Source organism: Thunnus maccoyii, chromosome 5 (genome assembly GCF_910596095.1).
Source record: "Thunnus maccoyii chromosome 5, fThuMac1.1, whole genome shotgun sequence".
Classification (NCBI taxonomy): Eukaryota; Metazoa; Chordata; class Actinopteri; order Scombriformes; family Scombridae; genus Thunnus; species Thunnus maccoyii.
Window position 1 is genome coordinate 15,270,294 of NC_056537.1, and position 14,140 is coordinate 15,284,433.

Here is a 14,140-nt window from a genome sequence, read left to right on the forward strand (position 1 = left end):
AAATTTTCTTTTTAAAAAATGACTCCAAAAGATTAATTGATTATCAAAATAGTTGCAGCTCTAGTTTGCATACTTAAAACAAATCCACATCAGCTGATAAACTACACATTGCAGACATTTGGTATCATGAAGAAAGGAACAAATTATTGTAGTTGCCTTTTTATAAAATTTAAGATGCTACCAGCCGGCAGCAAGATCCATTAAATTCACAAATAAATAAGGCAAACGCTTACATTTTTTCATTTTGCATTTCTTTTTCTATTAAATCAATACAAACAGTCCATTTACATTTTGTAAACCATTTTGTACGTATTTTTGGTCATATGGTTGGACTTTGACATGGAATTAATGTTGCTATTTTTGGTTGAATTTCATGCCATTTATTCATGCTTTCTCAGATTAATGACAACATACAACAACAGCCCAGATATTACATAATATGACATATTTTTCTGGGTAAATGGAATGATTAGGATGATTGATTAGTATGGTCCAGGTTCCTGTTTCAGAGAGGCCAGCAGGAAGAGGAAGCCAGTTTACAAACACACCCAGGCTCCCGAGGAAAAGTGACTGGCTTCCCTGAAAATATAGATATGATATTAATTATTAATCTGTTAATGCATCAGTGTCATATTGAGGAATATGAGACATTAAATCAAGGAACAAAGTAAGGATGACACGGTACTGTATAAAATCACAAAATGAGTCTCGATGCAACATAATGACTCAGAAAATAAATTGAATTCATGTTGAATTATTGCCCCATAACAGGTAATTATCAGTCGACCGAGGTAGGGTTTGTACTGGAGGATGTTAATTAGCATCTTGGCATGCCTTAATCAAATTGTTGAGTAACTGAATTTCCCTGAGTATCAATTTGTTTTGCAAACTGGCAGCTTCATATCCTCCAGTGTGTAGCAATTGGCACTGCAGTCCCCACATTCACTCTCACATACAGTTTGCTGAAATCAAATTATGTTCTGATGCATTTTATATTACTCTCTAAAAAGGTAACTGACAACCTCTTGAGCTCCCAGTTTTCTCTGCTTTATAGGAGTCATGAGTCAGGATATCATTCTCATGAAAGCCCGTCTGTCTTTTGCCAGTTTTGTATGTGAAAACCCAATTCTCATGAAATGAGAGCAGTCACACTGCTTATAAAAGCAGTGTGACTGCTTTTATAAGAGAGATAAGAGACATGGAGCCATTTCTAGAGTTGGAAAAGATTACACATACGCAGTTTAAGACTCATGAATATTTACTTATTTTGTCACTCAAATACTGGGCCTTACCTGTGATCTCATGTGCAATAATATGTATACATACATACATACTATGTATGTGTATATATATATATATATATATATATATAAAAAATGTGTATATATATATATATATATATATATATAATGTGTATATATATATATATAATGTGTATATATATATAATGTGTGTATATATATATATATATATATATATATATATATATATATATATAAATGATAAATGCATATCCACTTGTCTTTTGTTGAGCTGTACTTGTATGAGTGTGTTTAAACTTTCATGTTTATTGCATAAATAAACTCTGTCTAAAAAAACAGAAATGGGCTGTTACTGCCTGTCTTAGCTTATGTGTTACCTGGTGTGAGAGGGATTTTGTTCCCTGATGCCTTCAGGACAACCTGTAGATCACAGGGCTTTACACCCTCAGCACCGCCTGCCTGTTGCCTCACTACGATGCAGACTTCCTCTTTCCTCAGCAGCCAGTCCATCTGATTGCCCAGGTAGTTCACTCCACGGATGCAAAGCTCAGAAATGTCATTGGGAAGAAGTGGGGAGAAGGCCAGGCAATCCTTCTGAACTCTAAGAATAACCCCAAAGAAACAGTATATCACTTTATATCACTTTGTGCATGCTGTGTGAATTTGTTTTTTTCATTGAGCGTGTATGTCGAGATGATTGATGACTGACCTGATGCCAGTGTAACCAAACACCACAGCTTGCAGGAATCCTCCCATACCCGTGAGAAAGTTGACTGCACCCGAGCCATCTGATGATTCACTCCATACCTGCGAGGAGAGGTAATCACACAGTCACTCAGTATTCAGTAAAGAGGCACGTATTCGTTTTATGTGGCTGTGTGGGAGTCAGAAAAGTACCTGGAACGGTCCCTGGATGTTTTTGAAGCACTTCTGGAGTAAAGCTTGTGCTTTCTCAGCCTCCCCCAGCTCCAGCCAGCCGATTGCAAACATCCCCTTACAGGAACAGAAAAGCAAAAGCAGAGTTAACGACAACATCAATTTTGCACCGACCAGACAGCATAAACTGTGTCTTACCCATGTCATGGCTGGTCCCTGAGGGTCTGTCACTGGCTCATACACTTCAAGGTCATTTTTTCTGACCTCAGGGGACATTGGCAACCCAAGAGGATAACCCAACAACACTGTGTCCGCCTGTTTCACTGGGTTACCTGCCAGATGTGCAAAGGTCATTCTGACAACATGTGTTATAGATACTTGATTTTATTATGTTGATCAGTGTCAAAAAGGTAAAAATAACCTTTGATATAGCCATCAAACTCAGGATGGTACTGGGATTCTTTGTCAAAAGGTATTTTGATGCGTTCGGCCACCGCTTTCCATTCCTGTGGTGCAGGATGTTTGAGGAGATCCGCTAATTCTGCAGCGAACTGGAGACTGACAAATAAGATGTTTGTTTGTATTACTTGTATAAATAAAAGTAATATGTGCTTTTGGAAAATATGCAAATACCAGTACCTGAATTTGGCCACCGTGTTTGTGTACACAGAGTTGTTGACATTGCGGTAATACTCGTCAGGTGGCATGACACCTAAAGAGCACAAAAGGTAAATGTTTCATATTATTTTAATTATATCACATTATTCAAAACGTAATTATACACATTATGTTTTCTCACAATATCTTTTTGTGGATTTAAATTTTGATTTATTCATCCTGGAACCAATTAAAGAAAATACAAAATTAAAAATATTTCCATATTCATACATTCTTGATTTGTCAATGTGGGAGAAGGAGTAGATGTCATTATAACAATTTTAATGAAGTAATTCACTATTTTTGTGGAAAAAGTATATTAAACTCTTCAAAGCAGATTTTTATTTTGCCCAAAACATGTCTGGAAGGGACCTTTAAAAGCATTTAATAACACTGAAAGCCAAAGTTTGCTTCATTACAGACATGTTTATGGCGAGATTATAGATTAGATTATTTTTTCCAGTGGTAAATGAGTCTTTTATTGTTTAATTATGCCTCTATTAAAGAATAAGCCATATTACTGTGTCATGTTAAATAAATTAAGTAGCCTTATCTATGAACATTGACTCATGTTTTACCCTCTGTAATCATTCCTCCTGATCATACTAATGATTACAAGATCCCCTCATAACGTACTTTTAATATTAGTAATGGGGCCAAAGTCCAAAGTCCTCATTTTGAGCAAAACTGTATTTAGAAGTTTGTCTGAAGATAATATGAGGCTTCAGTTTCAGTCAAATAAAGTGGATATTTTCCACAGTTCTTGTTATTAAAAACTTCCCTCTTTGTGTCTCAATGGACAATGTTTTCCTGTTCAGCTGCAGTGGAAGGGTTGTAAAAAAAAAAGGGAAAAAAGGGAACTTGGCACTAAAAAAACAGTAACTTTGAACGATAGTGACTCCATTTGAATTGTTTGGGCAGCAGAAGCCTCACATTATCTTTAAATAAACTTTTAAATATATTGTTGCACGAAAGGAGGGCTGTGGATCTCTGAACAGGAGGAACAATGTTCATTTGGGTGCCTGACTGTTGTTTTACAACTTTAAAACTTAAAAAAATTGTGAACCTGTCCTTTAATGCCTTTCTAATAATGGACTTTACCTAGGATGTGGTACTGCTGGTCCTCAGGGTTCCAGGTTACTCTGGAGATCCAGTAGTCAGCCACACCCCATATCACCTGACTGCCCTGGCCCTCCGAGAACATGGACAAATCCTGGAACAAAAAGAGCTCAGTTAACACCATCATGCAGGCTGAGACACATAATGATGAGCAAAGATAAAGGAGCATACCTCAGTGAGATAGAGATAATGTTGGAAGGCCAGTGTGACGTCTCCATTGATGTGAATCTCTTGTTGTCCATAGATGTCTTCTGGACACACCTCCCTTCCTGACACAGCGCTCTCCCATGGGAACTTCAGTCCCTGTACAGATACAGGAGCATCTCTTCATTGTTAAAAGAATCAACACACACAAACACTAAAAATTTTTGCCCTAAAATACGTCCTATGCTGCTGTTACTCTGCCACTGCAGTTACTTTCAGTTTAAAGTCCTGTTGTTAGTAGCAACCCCCACTGCCACAGTTCAACTTGGAGTGTTTTTTGATAGTCAGCAGGTTAAGATAAGCCTTACCTGCTGACTATCAAAACATCCACTAAACCTTCACTTCATTTTCCTTGTTTTAATGTCAACAGCTTAGCAAGTAGTACATGCAATGTCATTACATCCTGTTTTAAGGCTAATTTGTTATCCCCAGTGTTGGTATCACCACTTGTGTGCCACATGGTCGGCATGGTCAAAAAGCTGTAAATACTAGCAATCTAAAGCTAATTCTCTATGACTCGTTTCATGACCAAGGGCCTGGCTTGAGAAATGAGACTACTAATCAAGTTTTAGTTGATACTCCTAAACCGCAGAGACTTGTTACCAAAACTGGACACCATTAGAATCTGGGTCCAACAAACCAGTCCAGATATTTTATTCTAACCTGTTTGACTGATACAACGGGTTGTTATTTTCGTGAGAAACTCTTTTGCTATCTCTGTGTTACAATCCAAAAGATTGTGAATTGCTAGCATTAAATGTCTCCCTAAATCCTAATAACATTATGATCGTAATGGAGGCTTATCAACTGCTTATTAAAGAGCCTCAGATAAAATGGTCAATCTTGTTGATCTTGTTCAATGTTCATGGGTGACCTTAACCTTGACTGGTTGTCCTCTACCTCTGAGGGGTTAAAAAAATCATTGCATTGAATTAAATGTAACTCAGCTCATTTCTTCACCTGCTCGGCAAGACCAATCAAGCAACCAAGCAAGTATTATACTAGCTGTCTAAGGCTAATGTTGCTAACACAACTGTTTCTGCTGGGCTAACTCTCAGTGTTATGTACCAGTCGTTTACTTCTTTTGTAGACTTTGTTTATGTCGACTAAATTGATCACTGTGTTGCATTGTACTTGTTATGGGGACTTAAAGTCAAACTGACACTTGAATTAATTCTCACTTTTTGTGTAAGGAAATAAATGTAACGATACTGCAGCTATTGTGCATATTTTTTCCAAATTTAAAAAGAGAGATAAAATACTTTCAGAAACTTTGCAGCAGTTGTCAGACATTTGAGAGACAGTGTTGTGAGGAGACACACTCTCTATTCTTGGTTAACTGCTGTGTGACCATTTGGATTTGAGGTGATAATACAGACTATTTTAAGTGACTGCCCACAAAAATATTGCATCTAATTACAGCAGGGACAGAGTCAGTCTGAACCAAAAATTCACACCGACTTGAGAACATCAGCATGGTGGACATTGCACAGCAGCTGCAGAAAATACATAAATCTGAAATTCCCCCATTTTGTTAATTGTGATTTAGATAAAGTAAGTATGAACATCAAAACACAAATTATAAAAGATACTGACATCATGAAAACTTTTTATTTCAGTTTGGCTATAATGTTTTTTCATTGAAGTATAAAGATGCATCAAACGGAAATACTCCAGTAAAGTACAAGTACCTCAAAATTGTATGTAAGTACAGTACTTGAGTAAAAGTTACTTTTCACCACTGATCATAACTTTACTAATTCATTATTACAACTTTGGCCCAACTCTTGTTTATTGTATTGCATCTTTTTCTGATTTGTAACCACTGACATTGAATTTATAGTGTTTTATCGAACACTTATTTTACAGTTTCACAATTGCTTCCAGTGAAAATCTTAAAATTTTGTCAAATTATGTCTCCAAAATAGTCAGTAATTGCAGAAGAGCTGTAACGGTGACACCTGTGTATCCCACTGATCATCATACCTTGTAGCCCTGCTTTTGGGCGTTGTCTTTTGCGCCGTCTACAGTCCGCACCCTGTACTCCAGCACAGCTCGGGCTAGCTTGGGGTAGAAAAGACCTATGCCAGGATACATCCAAATGTCCTGTAATAAGAAGTTAGGGTCATTACATGATACACCATACAATCACATTACTAAAATAGCTATGCATCAGCTGCCAGTAGCCTTACCTGGTCCCAGAAAACATGGCCCCAGTAGTCCTGACCGTCCCCACCGTTAGACAGTCCGCCTGGACTGACTCCACCAAAAGAGCTGGAGGTGTCATGTATGGAGGGGAAGGCGCTGAGGAGGTAGAACATGCAGCCAATTAGAGCCTTGCAGAGGCTGTCTGACCCTGTCACCTCCACCTTGCTGTGCAGCCACAGCTCTTTCCAGGCCTTCTCGTGAGACGAACGCAGGTTCCCAGTCGCCATCAGATTCAGGCCCTCATCGAAACTGGCCTTAGCAGTGTCTAAACTGTCAGCCACTACCAGGATGAAGCCCCAGCGAGCCTGGCTCTGTTCTGGAAGCAGTGTCAGGGTGGAGGGTATGATTTTCCAGATAAGGTGCACTGAGGCACAGGAGCCCCCCGGGAACTCAGCAGTGGACGTCTGTCCTTGGATGTGACTGAGGAAGAACGGAAGGTAAATTATAAAGAGTTCATACCTGTACCATATAGAAAAAAACGTGTATTTTGTTTATGTCAACCTCACCTCCCTCCTTTATAATCAGGACCAGACTCAAAAACAATGTCTTTGCTCTTAGGTGTGAACGAACTGACCAGGTTAACAGTGACAGGTTCCTCTGACGTAACCTGACGTACCATCAGAATCTCCATCACCATCAGGTTGGGGTAGTACCGGTGTGAATACAAAGACTGGGAGACAGTTGCACTGGCCATGCTCAGAGTGTGGGTAAAAATACCTGGTTGAGAAGATTAGACAATTAGCAGTGAGAAATCTTCCGGTATAAAATCAGATGTCAACCAAAACAATACACTGCAGACGTTACCTGTGTTGGTGTCCAGGCTGTAGGAGTGTCGGGCAGCTTCCTCTGTCTCAACCTTCACGGCTAGAGGACAGGGAACATCTGCACGGTGACAACGGCCGCCCTCCCCGTTATACACACCACCCATGTGCATGATATTGTTGTACACCCTCCAGCCCAGAAGGCCATTAGCCAGCGGAGGGAGGAAGCGGACATCATTGGGTAGAGTGTCACTGGTGAAGATGTAAGGGTCTGGGTCACCGGCCATGATGAGGAGGTGATCACGTGGAAAGGTTAAATCAAACCAAGAAGTCTGGTGTCCACTCAGTCAGAGTACTTAGTATAAAGTCTGAAAACAAATATATTTTTACAACATGTCTTTTTTCCTTATTGTACTTCCTCAGAAAGAGGAAGTGTTATTACTGTACCCCCTCAAAATGAGGAAGAACAATCACTCAACCAGTATTTCCTTTGAGATTGTGTCGAGTAGATTTATTTGTCCAAAATTTCTGAACTAAACACACATTAAAATATGTTAATAGTGCACAGGTAAGAGATGATTATCGGAAATATTTACTGCAACACCACACCCACTATTTTCCCAGGTTTCTGCCAGTAAAGGCTATTTGTAGATTGTGTACTTTGGCACCTTAGTGTCACAAGACACATACAAGGGTCATTTTAAAATATCATCGGGCAAATAGCGGACCTGAAATACAAAAATGAGCCTCACACCAAACAAAACACAGAAAGAGTTAAAATTACTGGAGATGTACTTCTTCCTCCTTAATTAAGTCAAGATGTCTGAAATTATTAATTAATTAATTTGAAGGCATTCATTGGCAAAAAATAAAACATTCAATCTCAGTGATCAAGTTGATTCAGCTTGAGTTGTTGCAATCAATGGCCTGCATACACATTCAGCATATCTGCCTTAAACACACTATTACGGCAGGAATGTTTCATTCTCACGTGAACAGGAAGCAGCATCTGTTTCTGCAACAAAGAGGAATGCTGGAAAAAAACAAAAAACCAAAGGGATGGTAAAACTTGCAGAAGTTCTCAAAAAGTTAGCTAATCACAGTTTAATCTATCAAAAACAGCTTATTGTGTTCTACTTTCTTGTAGAGATCACATCTAGTCAAAGAAAAGAACTCAAATGTTGTGAATAAAGTTGGTCCAAGTTTATAGGGTCGACTATCACAACTGTAGGAGGAGGGCTGCAGCTCTGCATGCTGCACAGAAAACCTGGACATCATTCTCAGTCTGCTGAAAAACATGGCACGGATTTATTTTGGATGGTAAGGTGGATGCGGAAACCATGAATTGGCCTTAAAGGATTCACAAATTTTTAAGTCTTAAAACAATAGTCAGATGCCCAAATGAACACTGAAATAGGTTCTTCTTGCCATAATCATTCCTCCTGTTCATACTGACCTTTAGAAGATCCCTTCATAATGCAATCACAATGTAAATGCTGGAGGCCAAAATCCACAAACCTCCTTTTGTGCAAAAATGTATTTGAAAGTTTATCTGAAGCTAATATAAAGCTTCAGCTGTCAAAATTAGTCAAATCAAGTAGATATCTTTCAACGTTACTGCCAAATTGGCGCCAGTGCGTGGTGGACAGGTAGGGGATGAGGTGTGAACTAGTATGGGTTGTTAAGGAGAGTGATGGCCTTGGGGAAAATACTGTTCAGGTATCTAGTGGTCCTGTTCCTGATGGAGCAGAACCTGCAGCCAGATGGAAGTTTTCTGATGAGGCAGTGGCAGTGATGTTTTTGTTTTCCCCATTACTCAGTTCTGCATTTCCTTTTTTACTTTGGTTCCTAACTCTCCTCTTGTTTCAGATCCACTTCCTGCCCTTGTGTGTTTCCCGCTCCTGTCATCGTCATTATCCCCTAATGTCATCCACCTTTGTCTAATTACCCTCCCTCTCCTTGTGTATTTAGTCTGCGTGCACTGTGCTCCCTGTGCCAGTTCGTCTTAGCCCTTAGTTGCAAGCGTTCCAGCCTTTGTATTTCTATTGATAGCCTCCTTGTGTTTTTTGACTCTGGATCTGCCTCTGCCTTGCCCTTTGTGTTTTGTTTGCCTTCACTGACTGACTGCCTTTGTACCAAACCTGCCTACTCAGTAAAGACTCTGATCTTTAGAAACCATGAGCTGTCTGTGAGTTGTGCATTTGGGTCTATTCCTGGTGTGTCAGAAAACCTATCAAGATGAGTGTGTCTCCCATTTCAGTTCGCTGGTGATGGTGGTATCCAGAAACTTCAGACTCCATCACCTTTCACTGTTGATGAGTAGTGGGGAGTGTGAGGGTGGATGTTTCCGGAAGTCTGTGACCATCTCTACTGTCTTGTTGACATTGAGCTCCAAGGTTGTTTTCTGTACACCATGCTGCCATCTTTGTCTTTGAGGTCCAGGACCATGGTGTCATCAGCAAACTTGACCGGCTTGATGGAGGGGTGGTTGGAGGTGCTCATTGGTGTACAGATATGGGGAGAGAATGCAACCTTGTGGTGCTCCAGTGTTGGTGGTGAGGGGGACAGACAGGTGGGTGCCAAGCTGCACCTGTTGCTTCCTGTTGGTCAGTAAGTCCGTAATCCACTTGCAGACGGGGTGGGGTACCTGCAGCTGTAGCAGCTTGGTGTGCAGACAGTCGGGGAGGATGGTATTAAAGGTTGAATTGAAGTCTACGAACAGAGTCCTGACATAGGTGTTGAGGTTAACAGCATCATCCACGGAGCCGTTGGCTCTATAGGCAGTTTGTAGAGGATCCAGAGGGGGGTCTGTGATTGGTTTGAGGAAGGACAGGATGAGTCTTTCAAAACACTTCATGACTACAGATGTCAGAACAACGTGTCTGTAGTCATTCAGGCACATAATTCTGTCCTTCCTTGGAACTGGGACGTAGGTGGATGCTTTGAAACAGGTTGGCACACGACATTGAGAGATGAACTGATTGACAATGCATGAGAACACTGAGAGCTGGATTGTGCAGTGCCTCTGTGGCTGGGGAGACAACATCAGGTCCTGGGGTTTTCCTTAAATTCAGCTGTGTGAAGAGCTTATGAACATTCTTTTCTGTGAAGGTGAGAGAGGTGGGGGGAGAGGGGGGAGGCAACCAGTTCATAGCCAATGACTCTGGATTGTATCCTTGAGATGAGATGAGATTTTTTCACAGAAGATATTTCTGATCTGGGCCACTTGCATATACGGTCCTAAATCTGATTAATATCTGATCTCTGGCTATGCGACTGCTGTCAGAATGGACTTTGTGCTATTCTTTTGACATATCACTTCTCTGTGCATATTGACCTGTCGTCATAATTCAGTGTCAGCACTTCACAGCCCACACACTAACCCTAACATGGAGGACAGCAACAGAAGAAACAGGGATCAGTGGAAAAATGAGGAACTTTCAAATTTGTTTATGAAGAAGCTTCTATTCAAGCCAAACTGGAAGGAACCTATCATAATTGAATGCTAGTACAGCCATGTCATCCATGTGAATGATTTGAATGTCGCACAAATAACGTTATTGTTGTTATTCTTGTACGCATGCAGCTCACATTTTGGCTCACAAAACTGATGTCAGGACACCTTGAACTGCAAACAAGATCAATTATGACTATTTCTATTATGAAGTTTTGATCCATGGAGGTTTTATATTTATAAAAACTTTCCTCGAGCCGAGAAAAGGGATTTTAAAGATCTGTCTTGTCATCACAAGGTAAAGTCCATGGGCCAAGCGGGAACTCACAGGCGGGGCCAATGGAAGAAACACTACTGTGCATATTCAGTGGGCCGCACAACATGGAAGTAAAACCGGAAACTAGAAACTTTTTTGGCGTATGCGCCCAATTAGGTCTATCTGCAGACTCACAGTATCTACATAACACACCCACTTGGTTAGGTGAAGGCATGAGCACTGACATGGTTAGGGTTAGGGTTAGGGTTAGGGATCAGAGGGGCTGTGTTGTGTAGGTCTGCAAGACTGCAGCTAGACCCTTCACTATTAGCCAGGTGAGCAATTCTTATTGGACTGAATAGGCGCTATTTACGGTCCAGTATCCAGCTCTTATAATACATCCTTGCCTCAACGATGTTCACATCGGAGCTGGATACATGTCACTTACAAATATGAATGTGAACCATCAACACAAAAGATCAGAATTGAGCATTAAAGCCCAACATGTGAACATAGCCATATAGGACACTGAACATGCTCATTAGATTTTAAAGAAAGGTGCTTTAATCACACTATGTATGGTGTCGAGTTTCAGCTTTAAGAAAAACATCTTAATGTTATGATACACTTTTGTTAGTGTTAGTTTGAACAGTCTTGTTACAGGCTGTAATGGCTGCCACCGTATGCTTACATATTTACAATTAAAACACTGGAACCACTTGGCTCGGGCAGTAAAAATACTCTGCAGGTCACAGCGAGAGTGTTTACATTTTCATCCTATCTTTTCCAAGAAGTATCACGTCACTTTCTCCAAACTAAATCATGTCATCTCTCTACGCACTGGCTGCTCCAAAAATTCCCCTTCACCTTTTTTGCTATTGGCCTTTATTTTACTCTCTACTTAACAAATCGGCAGTGAAGGCCTAGAGGCTCTAAAGCAACTCGCCCAAGGAATTAAAGTGGTTGAATCTGTATCTTGTTGTCAATCTCTTCCTAAAAGGGTTTAATCTTGAGTTTTGTCCTTGATTTTATTATTTTTTCTTTTGTTATTTTTCTGGATTACACTTATAACTCTGCTCCAGTTAACATTATTTTTATATATCTGTAAGTTTCCCATTTGCTTGTATTATTGTTGGTTTTCAAAATAATACCTGGTGTGAAACACTTTGTAAAAGTTCTCTACAAATAAATATGATCATAATTATATTGTTATTATCATCCATCCTTATGGGGGCTATGAGCAAAAGTTATTGATATGGGCTCACCACCACTAGCAACAATATATCAAATTTAACATACTCTATATTCACACATGGAGTCAAGCCAAGGAAGGGGTCTAATAACAGTTTTTGCCCCTACTGATGGTCTCCCTCAACACATTTTGCTCAGAGCCTCAAATAAGGAAAATCCTGATATTAAGCTATTGAGCAGCATTATGGGAATAGTTGGATACAGCATTTTTGAAGCTTTACCGATACTACCAGCCTCTTTTTAAAAAAAAATCCCTAACCCCCAACTTTATGCCAATGCAATACTCAATAGCTTGTAGAACCACTTTAAAGAATATGCACCATGTAAATTTTGACACAGGCCTCCTTTTCAAGACCAAACATGAGGTAAAAAAGCAGAGGTCACCCTGAGGATATCACCAATTCATTCTTTTACTGTGCTACAGTGATGCATATCAGCAAACAAAGTTCCAATAATCAAATTACAACAAAGTAATTGCCACACAAACAACTTGGAGCCTTTGGGTCTGGGCCTCCGAGGCCCCACTTCGCCTGGTTGGTATTAATCTCTGTATATTGTTTGAAATTGATTTTGGTGCATTTCACTTATTTATCATAATATATCAAGTGGTCAAAAGTGTAAAAAAAAAAAAAAACAAATGACAAGATTTTATTTTTTCCAGCTCATCTGAGGCATTACACAGGTCCCACCTCTTGGTGGCGCTGAGGAGCTGTTTGTGCAGCATCTGGCATCATGCCGGAGGTCAGAGCCACAAACCCTGGGAAAAGCAGTGCTTTGTCCATATAAGGCTGCAATCCATCCGCTTCCCTCTTCCTCCCCAGCTCCCTTCCTCTGTCTTTCTCAGACCTAAGGGATATTTACAGAGAGAGTGCCTCGGCCAGCCTGCCCTTCCTTATTAGGAGCTCAGCTTGTTGTCAGTACTTCTACCCTGCAGGACAGTGGTCCATCTCTCTGCTCTCAGATGAGACAAACAGATGGATGACTGGTGTTAACCGCACTTAACTGCAAATGGATTGAAGCTCAAATGACACCAGGTCGACTCCTACAGCTTTACCTACATGTCTACTGAGTTCTCAACCAGCATATGTAATGACACTCATGATGTACTGTGCACCTGGGAGCCTCGATATAACAGTCCAAACATACTGTAAATACATCTATGTTGCCCTGTTTCCTCTGTTAGGCTCACTGTGTGTGAACGCTGCAGTATTGCAGCTGTTCTTTTTTTTCCCCCTCTCCCCAGTGATGCAGGACATCTGGCTACCAGAAAACAACCACTGACACTGTATGCTAAGATGATACAGTGTGATTCGATCGAAGCAGCAGTAAGCAAACAACCAGTTGACCACAAAATTACAAACATGAACACTTTGAAGACAAAAGTCACAGCATGTTACTAAGAAACCAGGAATCTAAGCAAGACTTAAGTGTTGAGGTTGTGTACGATGTTAGAAAGCATCTTTGTCAACATGTAATTTAATATTTTACCTCACCAATATTTTCAACTGTGAACGATGTGATGGAGGTGGATAAAAAATCTCAACTACTGTGTACATAATAACCAGACAGTCGCTACAAACACACTTTTTTTTTTATTTAGGGTGCAAACATCCATTTAATATATTAGAAAACCAACATGTGAAGAAAGGCTACATGGCATTTTACTTCATGAGGGTATTATTAAAGACTAGTATTTATACACATGTAATATACATAACCATGCTCCCTTGCAAGAGAGGAATTGACAATGAAAAACTATGAAAATAATATCTTTATCAATGGTAATAATTAAAACCATTCATAGCATAATAGGCTTTGACAGAACAGCAAATTCTATAATTGTGCAATGACCTTTGACCTTCAGCTACGGCTAACTTCTTCCATTACTTGCTTTTTTAAGACAAGTAGTCATGAGAAGGTGCTGCTCTGAACTGAGGTTGTCTGTCTGGAGGACGGGCAAAGCCTCGCAGATCTTTTATTGCTTTGCAGAGAGTAAAGTGCTGCTGTCGACGGACCTGGTTCTGCGGTCATTTTTTTTTTTTTAAGAGCATGGAGTGTGTCTGTGGTCACAAAAATAAAAATGTAAGTGGGG

The 14,140-nt window shown here is 40.0% G+C and overlaps 1 protein-coding gene across 1 annotated transcript; it reads right to left on the reverse strand.

The window, feature by feature from the left end:
- Positions 1-364: 364 nt before the first annotated feature.
- Positions 365-8,355, reverse strand: pgghg (protein-glucosylgalactosylhydroxylysine glucosidase). The gene is made up of 14 exons (XM_042412984.1): positions 8,079-8,355; positions 7,131-7,455; positions 6,833-7,043; positions 6,311-6,746; positions 6,105-6,224; positions 4,086-4,217; positions 3,897-4,008; positions 2,778-2,850; positions 2,560-2,696; positions 2,337-2,470; positions 2,160-2,255; positions 1,972-2,069; positions 1,640-1,863; positions 365-579 (listed from the first exon to the last, which is right to left on the reverse strand). The coding sequence occupies exons 2-14, from the start codon at positions 7,372-7,374 to the stop codon at positions 506-508; spliced, it is 2,091 nt and encodes a 696-aa protein (XP_042268918.1). The 5' UTR covers positions 7,375-7,455; positions 8,079-8,355; the 3' UTR covers positions 365-505.
- Between the last annotated feature and the right edge of the window lie 5,785 nt (positions 8,356-14,140).